Raw genomic sequence first — 23,553 nt, 5'->3', positions numbered from 1 at the left:
GCTCTTAAAGATAGTGGAGTCAAGGGATATGGAGAGAAGGCAGGAACGGGGTACTGATTGTGGATGATCAGCCATGATCACAGTGAATGGCGGTGCTGACTCGAAGGGCCGAATGGCCTACTCCTGCACCTATCGTCTATTGTCAGATTCACTATTTCAACAACTAGTAATGATGATCAACAATGTACCATAGGTGTCTTCACTACTTGCTTTATGTATGCTAGCATTTTTTAAAACACAGTTGTCAAATTAATACTTAAAAATGATATTGACCTTAGCATGAAGATTATTTTTTAAAAATGGACGATTATGACATTTAAAAACGAAAACACAAGAAAATCTGCAGATGCTGGAAATCCAAGCAACACACACAAAATTCTGGTGGAACACAGCAGGCCAGGCAGCATCCATAGGAAGAAGTACAGTTGACACTTCAGGCCAAGACCCTTCGTAGTCCTGACGAAGGGTCTCTGCCCGAAACGTCGACTGTACTTCTTCCTATAGATGCTGCCTGGCCTGCTGCGTTCCACCAACATTTTGATTATGACATCTGTTTTCTTTATGGGTTCTGTCTGATGATTTGGTTGTAATTTACATTTTCGAACTGAAAGCACTATCTCAACTCAAGAAGAATAAACAGATCTACAAGATCTGAAGGCCAAGGTCCAATAAATATCAGATGACTTCATGAACAGATGATGGGTGGAGAGAACAACCAGCTAATAGCCATGTCAGCACTGTTGAGAACATTTACAAACCTGACGCCAAGGACCAAAATGTTAGTGGCCTGTGCCAGACCAACATCCCCAACATCAAGGCTCTGATTGTGTTCATCCAGCTTTGATGGGTAGGCCCCTTTGCTCAGATCCCTAAAATAAAAAGCACTCTAATAAAAATATCCGCTGTAGAACGTGAAAGTGAGATACCAGAACAAATCTTTTTTGTTCACTAACACAATCACAATGAAGTTAGAAAGAACTCAAGATTAAAAGTTCAATCATTACTTCTTACTATATTCAGCAAAATGCCTTTACCATTTAAATATCTGTCTAAATGCCTCTGAAACAGAAAAATTGCATCAGATTTCACCACCTCCTTCGACAACATATTCTAGATGTCATTCACTGTTTTTGTTTCAAACTTAACTTTCAGATCCCCTTTAAACCTATTTCCTCTTACCTTAGACTTATGCCCTCTTATGTTTGACACCTATTATGGGATAAAAGATTCTATCTACCTTATTTACAGCACCTATACTTTTATAAACTTTTATCAGGTCATTCCTGAGCCTATTTCTCTCCAGCAAAAACAAGCCTAGCCTATCCAACCTTTCCCATTAACTAATGCCCTCTAATCCAGGCAGAACCTGGAGAATTTCCACAGTACTCTCTCCAGCATAACCATATCCTTCTCATAGTACAGTGATCAGAAATGCATACAATACTACAAGTATGTCCTAACCACAGTTCTCTAAAGTTGCATTTTAACTCTAATAGTCTACACCCAACCTATACCACTTTTAGAGTTGTTCAGACTTGGACCCCTAGATCTCTTTGTCCATCAACATTTCTTCATGCTCTATAATTTGCTGTGCATATCCTACCTGTTTTACTTCTAAAAATGCACCACCTCACACTTGATGGGATTAAATTCCATCTGCCAATACTCTGCTCATTTTTTCATTTGGTCTATATTACGTTGCAGTTTTAGACAACCTTCCTTGTTTACCATAACTCCACCTTTTTTGTGCCGTTTGCAAGGGGAATATTTCAAGGACATCCTGAAAAAACTTCTTGGATAAAGTAACTTCCTCAACAACTCATGGGAATTCCTGGTGCATTACTGCACAAATAAGTAAAATCTGTGAAGGAAATGAGCAGATGGAATGCCTTCCCTTCCATCACCCTTCACCTGTCCCACCTGTGACAGGTCTTGCAGAGGATTTATTAGTTACTTCAGAACCTCAGAATCATTCTTGTCCTGAAGGGGCTGCGCAAGCAGAAAATAATGCTTTTTACTTTCAAAAATATTTAATTTGGCTGTCTCCCTGCTTTGGACTATGTGGATCATTTGGAAACTTTTGTTTTCTCTGGAACTCAGGGGTGATCAGATGAATTCCCTTGACAACAAACCTTATAGACCCTAAATTTTTGTCAGTTTTGAAACACAGAACAAAAAAAAAAGCTAGTTAGCACATAATGCATACTTTCTAGTTATAAAATAACATAGGGTAAAATTTTACACACAACACTTTTGAAATTAAATAATAAAAAGATCTACTGTAAAATATGAAAGAGAGGTACCAGAAAGAATTTTTTGTTCGTTCCACAAACACAATCACAATGAAATGAGAAATAACTCACAGTTAAAAGATCAATCATATTTTTTTTTTCTATTTAGAATTTTAGATTTTACTGCCTTAATCTACAAAAACAGCATTATGCACCCACACAATTTTTTTGTTATTGTCACATGTATCAAGATATAATGAGAAGCTTGCCTTGCATAATGTTTGTACAGATCAAATCATGAAGATAATGAGCATTGCCATATTCATAACCAAAGAAGAAGTAACAAATGCTAAGTATTTATAGTAAAATTGCATCATGAAGAAAATGGATTTGAAAGCACAATTTTTTGGGGCCCTGCAAGCAAGTGCTGTTTAACTCTTCAGTCACTGTGTCCACGATGATCTTGGAGAGCTTTGTGAACTCAGTAGTGGCTGCAGGAACATACCATTTCTGGAGTCAGGCATTTGAGTGTCAGAGGGTAAATGTACTTGGTCAGATCTCAGTGGCCACCTTCTATGAAAATGATAGCCTCTGGGCACATTGCTTTGGACAAAATGCATTGTCTGGATTCTTTGATTAATTTGTAGGTGAGAAACCAAATTCAGTGCTCACCACAGCATATCAACATTATCAATGCTTTTTGCCACAGTAAGAACAGAAGTGACTGACAAAGCACCTCAAGTTCCACCTGGGTAGCTTCCACCTAATGCATGAACATCAAGAATAATGTATACAAAATGCTGGAGGATAGGCAGGTGAGGAGCAGAGATGAGGTAAGAGGGGAGCCACATGGGAAATGAAAGAAGAGGGATCGGAGAGTGGGAAAAATTACCAGAAGTTAGCGAAATTAATGCTCATGCCAACAGGTAGGAGGTTACCCAAATGGAATATGAGGTGATGTTCCTCCAACCTAAAAGTGGCCTCATCGTGGCAGTAGAGGAGGTCATGGACCAAGATGTCAGAATGGGAAGGGGGATTGAAATTAAAATGGTTGGCCACTGGGAAGTTGTGCTTATTGCAGATGGAGCAAGGGTGCTCAACAAAGCAGACCTCTAATCTAAACTGGGTCTCACTGAGTTGCATCAGGAGCATTGGATACATTGACAACCCCAACAGACATGCAGGTGAAATGTTGCCTCAACAGGAAGGATTGTTTGCGGACCTGAATGGAGGTGAGGGAGGAGGTAAATGGGCAGGTATAGCACTTCTTCTTCTTGCAGTGATAAGCGCCAGAAGGGAGAGTGGTGGGGAGGGATGAATGAACAAGGGAATCACAAAGCCAGTGATCCCTATGGAAAGTGGAAAGCAAGGGAGGGAAGGTAAAGATGTGTTTGGTGGTAGGATCCCACTGAAGGTGGTGGATGTTTCACAGAATGATAATAGACAATAGGTGCGGGTGTAGGCTATTCGGCCCTTCGAGCCAGCACCGCCATTTACTGTGATCATGACTGATCATCCACTATCAGTACCCTGTTCCTGCCTTCTCCCTATATCCCTTCACTCCGCTAACTTTAAGAGGTCTGTCTAACTCTTTCTTGAAAGAATCCAGAGAATTGGCCTCCACTGCCTTCTGAGGCAGAACATTCCACAGATCCATAGCTCTCTGTGTGAAAAAGTTTTTCCTCAACTCTGTTCTAAATTGTCTACCCCTTATTCTTAAACTGTGGCCTCTGGTTCTGGACTCCCCCAACATCGGGAACATGTTTCCTGCCTCTAGCGTGTCCGATCCCTTAATAATCTTATATGTTTCAATCAGATCCCCTCTCATCCTTCTGAATTCCAGTGTATACATGCCTAGTCACCCCAATCTTTCAACATATGACATTCCCGCCATCCCTGGTATTAACCCAGTGAACCTACACTGCATTCCCTCCATAGCAAGAATGTCCTTCCTCAAATTTGGAGACCAAAACTGCACACAGTACTCCAGGTGGGGTCTCACCAGGGCCTTGTACAACTGCAGAAGGACCTCTTTGCTCCTATACTCAACTCCCCTTGTTATGAAGGCCAACATGCCATTAGCTTTCTTCACTGCCAGCTGTACCCGTATGCTTACTTTCCGTGACTGATGAACAAGGACACCTAGATCTCGTTGTACTTCCCCTTTTCCTAACTTGGCACCATTCAGATAGTAATCTGCCTTCCTGTTCTTGCCACCAAAGTGGATAACCTCACATTTATCCACATTAAACTGCATCTACCCACTCACCCAACCTGTCCAAGTCACCCTGCATTCTCATAACATCCTCCTCACATTTCACACTACCACCCAGCTTTGTGTCATCTGCAAATTTGCTAATGTTACTTTTAATCCCTTCATCTAAATCATTAATGTATATTGTATTGGGGTACAGCACTACCCAATGCCTGCCATTCTGAAAAGGACCTGTTAATCCGTACTCTTTGTTTCCTGTCTGCCAACCAATCTTCTGTCCATGTCAGTAACCTACCCCCAATACCATGTGTTCTAATTTTGCCCACTAACCTCCTATGTGGGATCTTATCAAAGGCTTTCTGAAAGTCCAGGTACACTACATCCACTGGCTTTCCCATGTCTATTTTCATAGTTACATCCTCAAAAAATTCCAGAAGATTAGTCAAGCATGATTTCCTCGTCGTAAGTCCATGCTGACTCGGACCTATTCTGCTACTGCTATCCAAATATGCCACTATTTCATCTTTTATAATTGACTCCAGCATCTTCCCCACCACTGATAGCAGACTAACTTGTCTATAATTGCCTGTTTTCTCTCTCCCTCCTTTCTTAAAGAGCGGGATAACATTAGCTACCCTAAGTTGGATGCGGAGGCTCATGTGGTGGTAGATAAAGACAAGAGGAACTTTATCCCTGTTAAGGTGGTGGGAAGATCGGGTGAGCATGAATGTCTGGGAAATGGAGGAGATGTGGGTGAGGGCAGCACTAATGGTGAAGGAAGGGAATCCCCATTCTTTGAAGAACAAGGACATCTCCAATGTTCTTGAAAGGGAAGATTCATTCTAGGAGCAGATGCAGTAGAGACAGAAGAAGTGAGTAAAGGGAATGGCATTTTTACAGGTGACAGGGTGAGAAGATACATAGCCAAGTTAGCTGTGAGAGTCAGTACATATATAAATTATATTGGTGGGCAGTTTGCCTTCAGAGACGGAAACAGGGAGATCAAGAAAGTTTTTCAACTCCATCCAGAGTTGTCAGTTGCAGTGAAGAAAGCTAATGGCATGTTGGCCTTCATAACAAGAGGAATTGAGTATAAGAGCAAAGAGGTCCTCCTGCAGCTGTACAGGGCCCTGGTGAGACCACACCTGGGGTATTGTGTACAGTTTTGGACTCCAAATTTGAGCAAGGACATTCTAGCTATTGAGGGAGTGCAGCGTAGGTTCACGAGGTTAATTCCCAGGATGGCGGGACTGTCATATGTTGAAAGATTGGAGCGATTGGGGTTGTATACACTGGAATTTAGAAGGATGAGAGGGGATCTGATTGCAACATGTAAGATTATTAAGGGATTGGACATGCTAGGGGCGGGAAACATGTTCCCAATGTTGGGGGAGTCCAGAACCAGAGGCCACAGTTTAAGAATAAGGGGTAGACAATTTAGAACGGACTTGAGGAAAAACTTTTTCATACAGAGGGTTGTGGTTCTGTGGAATGCTCTGCCTCAGAAGGCAGTGGAGGCCAATTCTCTGGATTCTTTCAAAGAAGAGTTAGATAGAGCTCTTAAAGATAACGGAGTAAAAGGATATGGGGAGAAGGCAGGAAAAGGGTACTGATTGTGGATGATCAGCCATGATTACAGTGAATGGTGGTGCTGGCTTGAAGGGCTGAATGGCCTACTCCTGCACCTATTGTCTATTGTCTAAATCAGCCATGTGAATTTAGGGGCAGGGTGGAAGTTGGAAACAAAGTTAATGAAATTGCCGAGCTCAGGCTGGGTGCATGAAGCAGGAACGATGCAGTCATCGATGTAGCGCAGAAGGAGTAGGGGAGCATTACCAGTGAAGGCTTGGAACATAGATTGTTCCACATAGCCATCAAAAATACAGGCATAGCTGCGACCCATGGCTACACCTTGGGTTTGAAGAAAGTGGGCGGAGCCAAGGGCAATTGTTGAGTGCGAGGTCCAGTTCCGCTAGACGGAGGAGGGAGGTGGTGGAGGGAAATTGGTTCAGTTTGTTTTTGAGAAAGAAGCCTTCTTGAAAAGGGATGGAAGTGCATAGGGACTGGACATCCTTTGAAAACATTAGGAGAACAGGGCCAGAGATTTGAAAGTTACTGACGAGATCACTTTGTAAACATCAATTTCCACAACTTGCAGTAATTTATTCCCCTTCACTCCTTTTCTCTTGGTCTGTTCCTCATTGTGGCTACCCTATCACCCTTTCTATTCTCCTCACATGCTCATCACCTCCCTCTGGTTCCCTTCCTCCTTTCCTTTATTCCAAGGTCCACTATCCTCTATTAGATTTCTTCTTCAGCTCTTTCACCTATCATATCTTGGCTTGTTACTTCATCTCCTCCCACAGCCACCCATCTTCCCTCTCACCTGGTCTCACTGTCCCCTCCTTTGCAGTCCTGATGAAGGTCTAGGCCTGAAATGCCGATTCTTCATTTTCCTCCATATATGCTACCTGACCTGTTGACTTCCCCCAGAATTTTGTGTGTGTTGCACAAAGCGTTATTGTTTGCCTAGCATTAGTTTATTAATATTCAACTTAAGTAGAAATGAAATGGGAAATGTAGGAAATCACAAAACTATTAGCACACAATATTGGGAAGCTCTTCGCATATTCACTTCCTTTAATATTTCAATTGTTCACATCGATCTGATGGGGAATTCTCACGTGTTTTAGATTCAAATGTACAAGATTTTCAATACAGCAGAGTCATTAATGAAAGCGATCATATTTAATTGCAAAATGGTGTTAAATCTTTTTGCTCTGGTGTTGTGGGGTTTTAGCGGATAGCAAATCGCTTTTCAGTAACAGCAATCATGCTCAATTCCCGACCCTCCATGAAAGGAGTTCTCCCCGTGACTTTGCATTTCACTGCATGTTTGAATGTACATGTGACAAATAAAGTTAATCTTTAAAAAAATAAAGATTTAATTTCACTTGTCCTATGCTTATTTCTGCAAGATAAACAAAATGAAATCAATTATACACATAGATTCCCCATTGCCTGTGAGATCATAACTTGTCCTTTCCAATATGTTTGGTCCACATTTGGACTCTCTATTAATTTCTCTTTCTCTACCCAACAACCTTTCTTAAATTAACACGGGTAGTCCTCTCTGCCAACTCTGTCTCCCAATCTTGGTGTTAGATTTTATTCTGGTATCTTCCCCTTTCCTTCTCAGTCCTGAAGACTCCCAGCTCGAAACGTCAACTGTTTATTCATTTCCACAGATGCTACCTGGCCTGCTGAGTTCCTTCAGCATCTAGTGTGAGCTGTCTTGGTGTTAGATTCTTGCTCCTAAACTACCTTTACATTCTATGCTCTTGGTCTGGTGCTTTTGCTGTCAGTTGTTAAAGGGTAATTGTGTCTTTACGGCTCCCGGCTCCCCCTTCATTAAGTACAGAATAATTTTGTCTGTAACAGTCTCTGGGTTGGAACAGTTCTCTGGAGAGGTTTTCTGAGCTTGTTTGTAATAAACAGTCATGCTGTGGTGAGCAACACATACAACATGCTGGAGGAACTCAGCAAGTGAGACAGCATGCTATCAACTCTTACAAAGTCAAATCAAGTGACATGGCTGACAACAGGGCTTCGCCTCCAGATCAGCTCTATGCCTGCCATGCTCACTTTGCCCATCAAAACATGGAAGGAACTATCACAAACTCCCACAGCCCCCGCTGGCCCTGTGATTTCAGTCTCTGAGGCCAACATGAGAGCATCCGTCAGGAGGGTGAACCCACAGAAAGCATCCAGCCCAGAGAGGGGTGCCTGGCTGAGTACAAAAGACTTGTGCTGATCAACTGGCTGGAGTATTCACTGAGATCTTTAACCTCTCACTTTGGCAGTCTGAGATACTCACCTGCATCAAGCAGATTTCAATTATACCAGTGCCGAAAAAGAACGTGGTAACCTGCCTCAATGACTAACATCCAATAGCACTTACATCCACAGTGATTAAGTGCTTTGAGAGGTTGATGATGAAACATATCAACTTCTGTCTGAGAAGCGATTTGGATCCATTCCATTTTGCCTACTGGCACAACAAGTTGATGGCAGATGCCATTTCATTGGCTCTTCACACAACCCTGGAACATCTGGACAGCAAAGATGCATACATCAGGATGCTCTTTATTGACTACAGCTTGGCATTCAATACAATCACCCCCTCAAAACTAATCAATAAGCTTCAAGACCTTGGCCTCTATACTTCCTTCTGTAATTAGATCCTCGATTTCCTCACTTGCAAACCCCAATCAATTTGGATTAGCAAAAACATATTCTCCACAATCTCCATCAGCACAGGTGCACCACAAGGCTGTGTGCTTAGCCCCCTGCTCTACTTGCTTTGCACTTATGATTGTGTGGCTAAGCACAGCTCCAACGCTATATTTAAGTTTGCTGCTGACAGCACTGTCGTAGACCGAGTCAAATGTGGTGATGCATACAGGAGGGAGATTGAAAATCTGGCTGAGTGGTGCCAAACAACAACCTCCCACTCAACGTCAGCAAGACCAAGAAGCTGATTATTGACTTCAGGAGGAAGAAACCAGAGGTCCATAAGCCAGTTCTCATCAGGTGATCAGCTGTGGAAAAGGTCAACAAATTTAAACTCCTTGGTGTTATCATTTCAGTGGACCTGTCCTGTACCCAGCCTGTAAGTGCAATTATGAAGGAAGCACAGTAGTACCTCTACTTTCTTAGAAGTTTGTGAAGATTCGGCATGACATCTAAAACTTCGACAAACTTCTAGTGTAGTGGCGAGTATCTTGACTGGTTGCATTATGGCATGGTATGGAAACACCAATACCTTTGAACTGAAAATCCTACAAAAAGTAGTGGATACAGCCCAGTCCATCTTGGGTTAAGCTCTCCCCACCACTGAGCACATCTACATGGAGTTTGTCGCAGGAAAACAGCATCCATCATCGGGAACCCCCCTCCACCCAGATCATGCTCCGTTATTGCTGCTGCCATCAGGAAGAAGGTGCAGGAGCCTCAGCACTCACCCCATCAGGTTCAGGAACAGTTACTACCCCTCAACCATCAGGCTCCTGAACCAGAGTGGATAACTTCACTCAATGTCACTTGCCCTATCACAGATCTGTTCTCACAATCCATGTACATACTTTGAAGATCCTTCTTACTTTGTACATCCTTCCTTCAGTTAGTCCTGACGAAGGGTCTCGGCCTGAAACGTCGACTGCACCTCTTCCTACAGATGCTGCCTGGCCTGCTGCGTTCACCAGAAACTTTGATGTGTGTTGCTTGAATTTCCAGCATCTGCAGAATTCCTGTTGTTTACATACTTTGAGGACTCTTCATCTCATGCTTTTGATCTTCATTGCTTATTTATTTATTATATCTTTTGTTTTCTTTATTTTTGCATTTGTTCAGTTTGTTGCCCTTTACAGATTGGTTGCCCACCTTTTATTATGATCTTTCATTGATTCTATTATGGTTATTGGATTTATTGGGTATGTCCACAAAAAATGAATTTCTATGTTGTATATAGAGGCATACATGTATTTTGATAATAAATTTACTTTGAACTTTGAGGATCTATGGAAAAGAGTAAACAATCAATATTTCAGCTGAGACCCTTTGGAAGGGAAGGGGACAGAAACCAAAACAAAAGGTTAGTGGAAAGGAAGGAGTTCACACTGGCAGCTGATAGGAGAGATGAGGTGAGGGTGAGGTGAATGCATTGGGATAGATGAATGATGTAAGAAGTTGGAAGATGACAGGCTTTGTTCAAGCCTTCCAGCATTTGCAGAATATCTGGTGTCTCTGAATGATGCTTTGTATTTATCTAAATCACTTCTATTATTTCAAACCTATTTGATTGAACAGGCTGGTATTGGCAAGTTTGAATTAGTGGTTTACTTGAAATTAATAACAATCTGATCATAAAGAGTGAAATCTCCTCTGTAATTCAGCTTCTGTTCCAGCTCTGTGACTTAGCGGGGCATACAAAAATAGGTGGAAGGGCAGGAAGGGTTGAGGATGCAAGTAGTCTGCAGGAGGATTTGGACAGATTGGGAGAATGGGTATAGAAGTGGCAGAAGTGGAATACGGTATTGGAAAGTGTATGGCCATGCACTTTGGTAGAAGGAATGAAGGCCTAGACTATTTTCTAAATGGGGACAAAATTCAGAAATCAAAGGTGCCAAGGGACTTGGGAGTCCTAGTGCAGGATTCCCTAAAGGTTAACTTGCAGGTTGATTCAAGATTAAAAAAACTTTATTGTCATTCTAACCATATACCAGCTCTGCAGGGCAGAATGAGACAGCATTTCCCAGGAGCAGTGCAACCATAACATAACAAACACAACACTAAATAATAAACATAACAATAAATAGTAAAACACAACAGCCACGTGTCAGTTAAAATCAAGTTATAATTGTCCAGTGCAAGTTAAAATTGTCCAAAGCAGAGTCAGGTAGAGCAGCTATTTAGCAGTCCGACTGCCTGTGGGAGGAAGCTGTTTAGTAGCCTTGTGGTTTTAGTTTTAATGCTCCTGTAACATTTGCCTGATGGCAGAAGAACAAACAGTTCATGGAGAGGGTGTGAGGGGTCTCTAATGATGTACCGTGTCTTCTGGAGGCATTGACTCTGAAAGAGGTCTTGGACAGAAGGTAGGGAGACCCCAATAACCTTCTCTGCTCCCCAAACCACCCTCTGCAAGGCTTTGAGTCAGTACTAAGAAAGGCAAATGTAATATTGGCATTCATTTCATGAGAATTAGAATATAAAAGCAAAGATGTAATACTGAGGCTTTATAAAGCATTGATTTGATAGCATCTGGAGTATTGTGAGCAGTTTTGGGCTCCATATTTGAGAAAGAATGTGCTTGTCACAATGAGGGCATTGGAAGTGGACCCAAATGCAAGACAGACACAGACACTGAAGTACAAGGAACAGGACTTGACTAGAGTAGGGACGTGACAGGATACAGACAAGGAGCAGGGACAAGAACACAGATTTGGGCTAGGACAAGGACTAGACAGGGAACCCAGACAAGGAACTAAGAACTAGGAGCCTGGGCTAGGGAGAGTGGGATCAGGACTAGAAACCATGGACTAGGAGACAAGGCTTGGACTCCGAGCCAGAGACTGGACAAGGACCCAGAACCTGGGTCTTCCCTCGGGCTTGGACCCCAGAACCAGGCAAGGACATGACATGGCTTCAGGACAGGACATGGCTGGGGACTAGAGGCCTGAGCTTGGAGACAGGCTAGGGCCTTGGCTCTCGAGGCTTGCAGGCTGGAAGCTGGGGTCTTGGAATGTGGAGGCTGATAACTCGGAGGCTGGAGCTCAGAGACAGACTAGGAACTGTACATCAACATAGAGCCAGGACTTATCCTTTGAAAAGCCAGGACTTATCTTTAACACAACACTAACATGAGACCTGACAGAACATAGACATAGAGCCGGGACTTATCCTTAGACAAGCCAGAACTCAAACTCAAATTCATCTCCACACCAAGGTGGGACAGGTCTCTACGTCAGGTAACAGCAGAACAGCCAGACTTACCCAACAGAGGCAAGGACAAGACAGATCCCCCTGCAGGGCAATAGCAGAACAGCCTAACTTACCCCATGGAGGCAAGGACAAGACAAACACCAAAGAACAACAGACAGTTCCATCTCTGCATTGGGGTAGCTCCAAGTCTCAGTTCGGCCAGCAACCTCAGCTGGTTACGGAAGCAGCCAGATCCCTACCTAGCTCAGAGTAGCTGGCAGCCACTCAGATGGCCCAGGAGACAGCCAAATCCATACCACAAAGACGGCTCCAACTATCAACAGCAAGGCTCCATGAAGCAATAGTTCTCTAACACAGCCTAAAGATGGCAAAAGACCACTCTAGCCTTCCACTAGCAGGTTGCTCCCAGAGAATTTTAACAAGACAAACCAGCAGCCCACACTCAACCCCAAGGCTTATATTCCAAGCCCCAAGATGGGAATCAGGTGCCTATGATGAACTCAAACAAAACAAGGGACAGCTGGAAGACCCGGAGTCCTGAGTCCACAGACCGGACTGTGCACCGGAATGTGGACTTTACGGACGGGACCATTACAGTGCTGGCATAAGAGAGGATCCAGAGGCGGTTTACGAGAATGATCCTGAGGATGAAAGGGTTAACATCTGGGCTTTTATTCATGAAAGAGTTGAGGGAGGATTCTCATTGGATTCTACTGAACATTGAAAGACCTAGACAGGGTGGGTCTGCAGAGGAGTTTCGAATAGTTGGAGGGTCTAGGACCAGAGGTTCAATAAGGCCTGATCTTTAGGAATTCATACCTTTTTTAAAAAAATTTCCTATTTTCCTCAAGCAAAATCTTGAAATCAAAACTCAGTCCTTTAACTGTCTCTGAAGAACACTCAGCTGATTGTGACAGAGGGGAGGAATATCTACGGCAGAATCATGGGCTTCTGTGAATGTGTTGATGACAGATCACAAATTAATGAAGGGTAGTTTGAATGTCAGTATGTAGAGTTAAATTATTAAGAAATAAGTATTTTTCTTTCTCCTACAATTGCTTGTTCAGGTATTTTTCTGTTCTTGCCATGCACCCTCTAGTTCAAGTGACACTAACTATGACAGGCAGTGTCACCTGATTGCTACTCAATACAACAGGTAGTACTGTTCAGCCCAGTTATCACTACACTTCACTTACCAGTAAAATGATGAGAAGCAGGAATCATTTTCCTCTTAATCTCTGAAATGGAGACACGTTGAGGGTGATTGGAACACCCATGCTTAATTGATGACTGACAGCTCCTAATTCCATGCAATGCATCCTGATAGTCTAACATGCAAACTCATGGACTTGTTTGACTTTGCTAATCATTTGGGGGAAAAAAACTTCGAATGTCATAGAAGTCTATACCAGTAAAAGTGTAAGAGTTGTCTAACATTGTGTTAGACGTATCTCAGTAGTTACTCTGTAAGATTCTTAAAAATAGTAGCATAGTGTATCTCATTAATATTGTGAATAATATGCAAATTACATAGACCCTACTGGAGGGTACTTTTATTTCCTTGACAACCAGTATTTTGTTATATTACTGGTCTTATAGTGCATTGTTCTGTTCAATGAAATGAGGGATGTTTTCTCCCAGAAATAGAACACTCTACTATCTTCTTCCACTCATTATACAAGACACTGAGGAAATGTAGCTAAATTTCCCTCTAGCTGTACTACACAATGATTTTTTTTACTTTCCAAACGCTGATTCTATGGGAAAGTATTTCATTGCTCCAGGTGATAAGATAGCTCTAATGTAAAGTGTTACTTGTTTGAGCACTTTTTCAATGATAATTGTGATGACATTAATTTGAATGACATGAGGCTGCACTTGTAGCTTGTGTGGAGGAAGTGTCTAGATTAGGCATTTTACTCTATGTGTGTTAATTTTGCTTTCTGCTCAACAGAGACTGTTAGTTAGGTTTTGGTATACTGCATGGGGCAGCGCGAGAGGTCAATGGTGAAGTTGGGGATGTTGTATTAGTTACTGTAATTGTATGTTTGACATTCATTTCCCTCAAAGTCAACAAAACAAAAGAGCTGGTCATTGACTTCAGGAGGGAGTTCCTGCACATACTACTGTCTGCATCAATGGTGTTAAAAATGAGAGGGTGGAAAGTTACAAATTCCGAGGAGCGAACATCATCATTATCCTGTCTTGGTCCAGTGATGTAGATGCTATGGCCAAGAAACCTCACCAACGCCTCTTCCCCAAGAACCTAGTAAAATGTGACATGCTTCCTTTGACCCTCACCAATTTTCATCACTGCACCGTAGAAAGCATCCTTTGTAGATGCATCACAGCTTGGTATGGCAACTGCTCTACCTGTGACTGCAAGAAAATGCAGACAGATGTGGACACATCCATGGAAACCAGTCCCTTCATGGACTCTGTCTATACTCCTTGCTGCTTCAATAAAGCAACCAAATCAAAGACCTGACCCACCCTGGACATCCTCCATTCTCCCATCAGGCAGAAGATAGAAAAACCAGAAAGCTTCTAGTTTCTACCCTGGTGTTATAAGAATATTGAATGTTTCCCCAGTATGGTAAGATGGGCTCTTTACCACACAGTCTACCTCATTAAGATTTTGAACCTTATTGTCTCCCTACACTGCACGTTCTCAGTAGCTGTTGCACTTTATCATTGATTTATCTTGTATCACCTCAATGCACTTTGTAATAAATTGATCTGAATTAGTAGTATGCAAGACAAGCTTTTCACTGTTTCTCAGTACATGTCACAAAAACAAACCAATTCCAATTATTCCTGTGTTGGATCCAGATCCACGGGATTTAGTTGGGGATGGATCAGTTTCATTTTAGAATTTGATTAGAATGGATTGTGTGTAAGGCCTGGGACTGGAGCCATGCAATATTTAAAAATTTCAATAATAAGCTTTATTCACACAAATATACTGTATGCAAGAAAAATCAGAGTATTGTTCAGTCCATACATTCATAATGTTATTGATTCTGTATATTTGTAGTTTAGGCATATTTTCTGTATGTAGCCCCTGGAATAGCAAAGCATCAAATGTTGAGAGGCTCCTACACAGGGCATAGCCCCTCTATGTTTAGTAGTAGAAGGACCCAAGACTGCAGTCCTTCTTTCACATCGTCAGCGCTGAGCCTCAGCATAACCGTTATCAGGTACTGCTGTATCTGGAATGTGCCAGTCAACAGCATTCCCATAAGGACACCTCACTGTACTGGAAAGCCAACAAGTGTCTGGCAGTCCAAAATCTATGTCTTTCACCAACCTGATGATCTTGCAGCAGTACATGATGTCTGCATCCACCTACTCCCCTGGAAACAATCTAGAGATCAGAGTCCTCTCTTACGCTGCTGCTCAGGATGAACCTTAACAAGGACCCTCCTATCATCAATGCACAGTGCGTAAAGAGGTGGGCAATCTAATTGAATTGAATTGAATTGACTTTATTTCTTACATCTTTCACATACATGAGGAGTAAAAATTGTTATGTTATGTCTCTGTCTAAATGTGCAATGTGCAATCATAGTAATTTATAATAACTTATAGTAAATAGAACAGTCAATGAAACATACAAAAACACTCAAATCAGTATGAGTTAATCAGTCTGATGGCTTGGTGGAAGAAGCTGTCCTGGAGCCTGTTGGCCTCGGCTTTTATGCTGCAGTTCTGTTTCCCGGATGGTAGCAGTTGGAATAGATCAACTGAACACCACTCCAATCCCTTTGCAATTTTTGCTCATTTCTTTCTCAATTTCTGCTAAAACATTGTTTATATTTACATCATTTATTATTATATTGTAATTTGTCCTTTACTGTACCTATTGTCTTGTTTATTAATTACAGTATGGTACTGTTTTGTGCACTTTATGTAGTCCCGTGTAGGCCTAAAGTCGAATGTAGTTTTGTGTTGTTTCACGTAGTCTAGCGTAGTTTTTTGTTGTTTATGTAGCACCATGGTCCTGAAGGATCGTTGTTTCGTTTTTACTGTGTACTGTACTAGCAGTTATGGTTCAAATGACAATAAAAATGACTTGACTTGACTTGGTTGGGGTGACTTGGGTCCTTAATGATCCTTCGGGCCCTTTTTTCACACCTGTCTTTGTAAATGTCCTGAATCATGGGAAGTACACAACTACAGATGTGCTGGGCTGTCCGCACCACTCTCTGCAGAATCCTGCGATTAAGGGAGGTACAATTCCCATACCAGGCAGTGATGCAGCCAGTCAGGATGCTCTCAGTTGTGCCCCTGTAGAAAGTTCTTAGGATTTGGGGGCCCATACCAAACTTCCTCAACTGTTTGAGGTGAAAGGCACTGTTGTGCTTTCTTCACCACACAGCTGGTGTGAACAGCCCATGTGAGGTCCTTGGTGATGTGGACGCCTAGGAACTTAAAGCTGTTTACCCTCTCAACCCCAGATCCATTGATGTCAATAGGAGTTAGCCCGTCTCCATTCCTCCTGTAATCCACAACCAGCTCCTTCGCTTTTGTGACATTGAGGGAGAGGTTGTTTTCTTGACATCGCTATGTCAGAGAGATGGCTTCTTCCCTGTAGGCCACCTCGTTATTGTTTGAGACAAGACCAATCAATGTAGTGTTGTCGGTAAATTTAATTAGCAGATTGGAGCTGTGGTTGGTGACAAAGTCATGGGTATACAGGGAGTAAAGGAGGGGACTTAGTACACAGCCCTGACAGGCTACTGTGTTGAGAGTCAGAGGGGTGGAGTTGAGGGAGCCCACTCTTACCATCTGCCAGTGCTCTGACAGGAAGTCCAGGATCCAGCTACACAAGGCAGGGTGAAGGCCGAGGTGTCTGAACTTCCTGTGGATTTATGGTGTTGGATGCTGAATTGTAGTCCAAGAACAGCATTCTCACATAAGCATCCTTCTTCTCCAGATGTGTAAGGATTATATGTAGCGCAGTGGCTATTGCATCATCTGTTGTGAATTGTAGGGGATCCAGTTTGGGTGGTAGCAAGCTGAAGATGTAATCCTTGACCAGCCTCTCAAAGCATTTGCTCATTATTGAGGTGAGTGCGACAGGACGCCAGTCGATCAGGTATATAACCTTGGTTATTTTTGGTACAGGGACAAAGGTGGATAATTTGAAGCATCAGGACACTCTACACTTGGAGAGGGAGAGATTAAAAATGTCTGTAAACACACCTGCCAGTGGTGCTGTGCATATCCTGAGTACTCGCCCTGGGACACCATTCGGTCCCGCAGCCTTGCGACTGTCCACTCGTTGGAAACATCTCTCAGCCTCAGAGATGACCAGGTTGCTGGTTGTAGTGGTGGCTTTCCTCGGAGGCTCAGAGTTAGTGACATTGAACTGAGTGTAAAAGCGATTGAGCTCATCTGGGAGAGAGGCCGTGATGTTGGCGGCACCACTACGTTTGGCTTTGAAGTCTGCGATGATATGCAACCCTCGCCAAAAGTCACGTGTGCTATTCGTTATGAATCTTGGCTCAATCTTGTCCCTGTATTGTTGTTTCGCAGTCATGATAGCTTTGTGCAGATCGTAGCTGCTTTTCTTGAGCTCCTGCTTATTGCCAGCGGCATAAGCTCTATGTCGCGCGGTAAGTGCTGCTCGCACGGAACTATTGATCCAGGGTTTCTGGTTCGGGACGACCCTGACCGACTTCTGGGGGACAACATTGTCAAGGCACTTCCAGATGAAGCACGTGACTCCATCCATGAACTCGGAGACATCCTCATCATGGAAGACATTCCAGACGATGTCATCAAAGCAGTCTCGCAGCGTGGAGGCCGATTGGTCGGACCAGCAGTGGACGGTTTGAACTATGGCCGCCTCTTGCTTCAGCTTCTGCCTGTATGTCGGCAAAACCAGGATTGAAGTGTGGTCTGATTTTCCAAAAGCTGGGCGAAGGGGAGCTTTGTAAGTATTGCGGAAGGGAGTGTAGCAGTGGTCAAGTGCCTTATCTCCACGAGTGCTCACCTGGATGTGCTGACAAAACTTCGGAGAGACGTTCGTCAGTGATGCACGATTAAAGTCACCGGTGACGATGAAGGCAGCCTCCGGGTGTGCAGTCTCCAGCGTAGTGATAGTCTTGTACAGTTCCTTGAGAACCAGGTTGGTATAAGCCTGCGGTGGAATATACACTGCTGTGATGATTACAGCTGTGAACTCCCTAGGCAGCCAGTAGGGTCTGCACAGCAGCACCAGGTACTCCAGCTCTGGGGAACAAAAGGATTTGAGGGCATGCACATTCTGGGGTTCACACCAAGCATTGTGGTCCATGAAGAATACCCTTCCTCGTTTACTTTTCCCATAGAGGTTTATTGACCTGTCCACCCGGAACAGGGAGAACCCAGAGGGCTTGATAGTGTGGTCCAGTGTCTCCTCCATCAGCCAGGTCTTCACAAAACACAAAAAATTACATTCCTTGTGTCATTACCATCTCAGCCATTGCAAAGCCAGCATCTGTTGGGAGTTGGACATTGTTCTGGTGGGGAGGAGCCCTCTTATAGCCAACTGGGTCAGGTCTTAGTGTTGTTGGTGAGTTCTGGTGATGAGGCATGCTGCTGAATGGTCTCGACAGTCTGCTTAGGAAAGCATCCCACAGGATCCACCATGTTCTTCAGAGCATCCCCTGCTGACCCCACTGCCTGATCGACCTGAGTTCAGAGGTATTTTCTGAAAGAACCATTCCATGAAGGACAGTTAGTGTTGTAACATCCAGCGGAATGGGACACTGTGTGAATGAAGCCAGGCTCACCCTCCCCAACCAGGGACAGGTAAAACCTCAGGACAGAGTGACACAGCGTGCTTGCGCACTTCAGCTCCATGCACGGCTTGATGCAACCCTGCATAAAGATGGTCAACAGGCCAAACATAAAGTTGGGTAACCTCCTGGCTCAGCTCTCTGGGGACGTGCACATCATGACCCATTGGCCACATTCCCACTTATATTCCCAGGTGAAAATGAGTTGTGCAACTTATATATATAAATGAATAATATTTGTCTTCTCTTATTTTGTTGCAAATTATGGGAAAAAAAGGGACCAATTCACTCATCAACCCGAGCAGATATATCAGTTCCGTGATCCGTTACTCACTCCAGATAGCAAGGTTTCATATGCATTAATAAATTAAAAGATTGGAGCAGGTCTAATTATAGTTCTATCATTTATGTTTAATTTATTTTAACTAGAAATGACCAACAGGGACAGCAGGACTTTTTAATCATTTTATTCCCTGATTCCTTCCAGCTATCGGCTGTTTTGGTAGTCGCGTACGACACAGCCAACCTATATTCCTTTGTGTATGTGTATGTATGTGTGTGTGTCTCTGGCCCTCCTTTGTATATACGCCTATTGGTTTTGTATCACGGCCTCTCTGTTCCTAACCAAACTGTACTAACGTTTCTCTAGGACCCCTCTACCTCTACTCTGTTCGAGGCTTGTTCAGCCCACATTTCCACCTACGCTTTGACGTCGTGATCCAGCCTCGTCTCCTCCACCCTCGTTGTGTAATTGGATCCCATTCCGGCTGTTCCAGGGCGGCTCCCATGATTCAAACCATCCTATAGCCGGAGTGCGTGTGTGTTCGCAGTGTATCCTAGTAGCTGTTCCAATGAAATGAAACGCAGAGGAGCGCTGGACCATACCTGGCTCTAACCCTCAGCGAAATCCACCCTCGCCCTCTTACTTCATACACAGTGTTCGGCACTGCCTACCCTGAGCTCCGGCCATCTCTCCTCGTGTACCTTCAGCGCGAAGACGCAGGGGTCCAGGCTGAAGCCGGGACCTTCACTGATTTCGGATAGTTGTTAAACAAATCGGGCTGTAGCGCGTCGGAGGCAGAAGCATTGTTCAAGCAATTGGAATCAGCGGGCGAAAATGAATTACCTTCCCATCCAGTTGATAGTTTTGTTCTTGGGTGAGTCGCTATGTCTGTTAGTTAGTGGAACTCTACGTTCTGGGATTTTGAATTATTAAAGGCAAATGCTCGATTTAAAAAAAAGTATTGCTGGATAAAAAGTACATTTTAAACAGGTTAAGAAAATACTCTTTATGGTATGAATGTGTGTGTATTTAAATGGCTTCAAATGAGCTTGTGACATTTTGCGAGCCCTGGACTAAATATATTTAAATCACTTGCGCTGAACATTCAGTCAATCTCAGAAGTGGTTACTATCTGATCCAAACGTACAAAGCAGAAAACGTCACGTCTTTGAATATCGATACTCAGTTGGTCCATTTTTTTGACCAGTATATTTTTTTCGGGGGGTGGGGGTGGTGATGGCGCTGGAAATTTAGTGAATATCACAATTAGATTTCGCTGTCGCCAGTCGGTATAGCCGTTTCCTTTTTGTTCATTGACAGTTTGCCAGAACTGGTAAGGGTTACCGTTACCATTGAATTTTGGGACTGCAAGCACTATGTTTGTTTACATGACTGTTATCAGTAGAGTTGATTAATTTCTCTCCAGGTTGGCTAAATGCTCGTGAAGATTATTGAATTAATTTCTGGTTTTAAGTTTATTGCATAATTTTTGATAATGCCGCAGGCAAAGAATATTAAAGTATCACTTTATGTAGCCTTAGAATCAAGGAAACAGTAGTCCAATTCTAGTCTATCAGATCGGGTCTTTAATATCCTCTGATCTGAATTTAAGCTGTATGCTCAGCTGCACATGGTTAACAATATAAGAATTCATTTGAATGTATTAGAAATTATTCCTCCTTTAGCACATTTTCATTTTTGATTTGTATCTCAGTAATCCTTGTAGAAGTTAAAACCATAACACTGAGTTGCTCCTTGTGCGTTCTGGAAATTAATATTCACCCCAAAGAGGTGGTTTATTTTAGGAAGATTTATTGTATTCCTCAAAGTGAGAATGAGGCACTGTTCTATTTTGAGTGTTCAGCAATCATGTCAAACATTTTTGAGTTAGACAGAAAATGTTTTCTTCCAAACGTGTTTTTGCCATAACAGGCTCAGGAAAGCAGGACTTGCTTTGCAAAGTGAATTTTTCGACTCTTCTTTTGACTGTTACTGGTGGTTTGCAATCCAATTTAAAGGTGAATTTTTCAACTCCCACAGCACTCACTTAAATTGGGAGCACAGCAAATGTAACGTGCACACTTCCATCAAGAGCGATCTGATCCCATTCACCCAGCCCCGAAGTATGGATTCAGGGGAAGAGGGGGAAAGCAAACCTGTGTGATTCAGGGGAAAGAAACTGAAGAACTTCTATTCCTCTCTAAAGTCATACCATGGTAGCAGTTAACAAGTAACATATTGCATATGGCTGGAAACTTATTCTCACATGCAGCTGTGAAGTTTCCGCTTAAATAACTGAATCCTTTCTGCATGTTTTAGCACTTCCTTCCAAAGAGCAATGAACTGCTAATTTGTTGTTAATGGATAATATTAGCATTAGTCATGTCCTGTGTTTCAATCCAATTGAAATTAAATTTAATCAAATTAAGCTGTCTCCCACCCCATCATTTTAGAGAGTGATACAATTCCATATCTCTTCCACTTTCATTCCCGCATGAATTTCCCTCAGTCCTCCGAGCCAGTGCTTTCGTTCTGCCTCAATAATCCTTTGAATCCGTTTCCTTGACTAAGTGTTTAGAGGATGAATTATGTTCTATTCCCATTTCTGGAGTTCTGATATCCGTAACTGTGTACAGATACTAAAATGCAACACAGTGTTTTGTGACAAAGCCTTTCTTAACCTATTATGAACCCAAGATTCTGCAGATGCTGGAAATCCAGAGCAACACACAAAATACTGGAGGAACTCAGCAAGTCAGCAGCATCTATGGAAAGGAATAAATAGTTGCCACTTCTTGATGAAAGGTCTTGGCTCAAAATGTTGATTGTTTATTCCCCTGCATAGATGCTGCCTGACCTGCCCAGTTCCTCCAGCATTTTGTGCGTTAACTGATAGTGATGTTCCTTGTTCTGTATGCTATGTTCTGGTGAAACCCAAGCTCCCATTTCTGGTTCCCCATTACCTCAGTGTGTTCAATCAGCGTTTACTGTGCAAATCTTTTGCATCCAGCAGTGCAAGTCATTAAGGAGCAGAAAGTGAAAATGAGCAAAGCACATGAATTATGAATTGAAGTACTATGATCAGTGCATTTTCGAACAGCTGGTGACACTCATGCCCAGCTAAATAGAGGCATTGCCAAATTTTACTGTCATAAAAGCTGCCAGCACCATGGGAAAGTATTTATTGGACATGAATACATGATGTTGCCTTAGCTGTCCTTTTGAGTGTACCCCTGTCCAGAGGCTGGTCCTCTGCCTGTAACCATAATTGTTTACATTGTACTCTAGCAATTTTTATCTAGTTGAGCTCAATTCTTTACAGATTTTGGGGCTGTAAAAATTCACATCTATTTCTGTGTTGGTTGTGAAGCCGATCTGTGTCCATCTGCAAGGAGGGTTAGTCCTTTCAATTAGTCCTTTAAATTTGATCCCAATCTCTCTACAATTCCCAGTCATAGAAACAGGATAGTTTAAAATTTCCTTTCTGCAATCTGAAAGTTTTTCAGAATTTAATCCACAGAAGTCTCAGCAGATGCATTTTGGATTTTTGCATTTTTTTAAAATAATTTTAGGTCATGTGAATAGTGCAAAGAAAAGCTCACTGCTTTATTTGGCACTGTTTATGTTCCATTGCTTTATTAAAATTTATTAAGAAATTCAATAATATAGCTCTCTTCATAACCCCAGCAATTTTAGCAATTGGCATGTGTTTCATGCATATCCACTTTAATGCATGATGTTTGATTATTTAAGTACTTTTATGTCTTCAAGTGAACACTTAATGAAAATGGCATGACAAATTTCAGACCTCTGGTTAAAGCTGGAAAAACAGTTCATGTGATACTGGCACAGACTCTTTGTTTAAAACTGTAGCAGTTTGATCCACATGGTTTGTGCCCTTTAATATTGTAAATGACTATTTTCTGTTGCACAGTAACAAAACTTACAGCTTGTATAGTCTTCCTCTTTGTAAAGAATAGAGTTGGGGGCGTAAAGGGGAAATTTAGGAATTTTGCTAGTCTTGCTTTGCCAGCTACTGCTATCTCAAAGGTTTCCAAGATATTTTAGGTGGGTGTAAGGAAATTAGATACTAATGAAGGAAGTCCATCATCTGATGCATTTGCTATTATTACATTTCTAAGAGGCAGATGCTGTTGTTTTGTGGATTATAAAACAATTCATTGCAATTGACTTGTGTACTAAATGTAAAACGTTGCAAATATTATCTTCTGGATTTGGCCACCCAGAAACAGCTGTCCATTATATTATTCAAGGCCAGCAGTTGCAACATGCCTTCTCTCTTCTTCCCCTCCCTCCACCCTTCCCCCCCCCCATCCCCCTAGCTCACCAATCCCAGGCAGTTTTCCAGATTCAGACAGAAATTCTGAAAGAACCCATTAAACTATAATTAAAGCAACACACATCAAAGTTGCTGGTGAACGCAGCAGGCCAGGCAGCATCTCTAGGAAGCGGTACAGTCGACGTTTTGGGCCAAGACCCTTCGTCAGGACTGTAATTAAATGTGTTGATTTGGCA

At 42.6% G+C, this 23,553-nt stretch overlaps 1 protein-coding gene across 1 annotated transcript in view; it reads left to right on the top strand.

The window, feature by feature from the left end:
• Positions 1-19,544: 19,544 nt before the first annotated feature.
• The window catches only part of igsf3 (immunoglobulin superfamily, member 3), a 197,931-nt gene continuing 193,922 nt past the window's right edge, over positions 19,545-23,553 (top strand). Inside the window, exon 1 of the mRNA XM_072260381.1 lies at positions 19,545-19,891. Coding sequence (XP_072116482.1) covers positions 19,852-19,891 — 40 coding nt within the window. The 5' untranslated portion in view covers positions 19,545-19,851. The remainder of the gene's footprint in view (positions 19,892-23,553) is intronic.

Source organism: Mobula birostris, chromosome 6 (genome assembly GCF_030028105.1).
Source record: "Mobula birostris isolate sMobBir1 chromosome 6, sMobBir1.hap1, whole genome shotgun sequence".
Taxonomy (NCBI): Eukaryota; Metazoa; Chordata; class Chondrichthyes; order Myliobatiformes; family Myliobatidae; genus Mobula; species Mobula birostris.
Note: the sequence above shows the minus strand (reverse complement) of the source record. Positions and strands in the feature narration are given on the sequence as shown.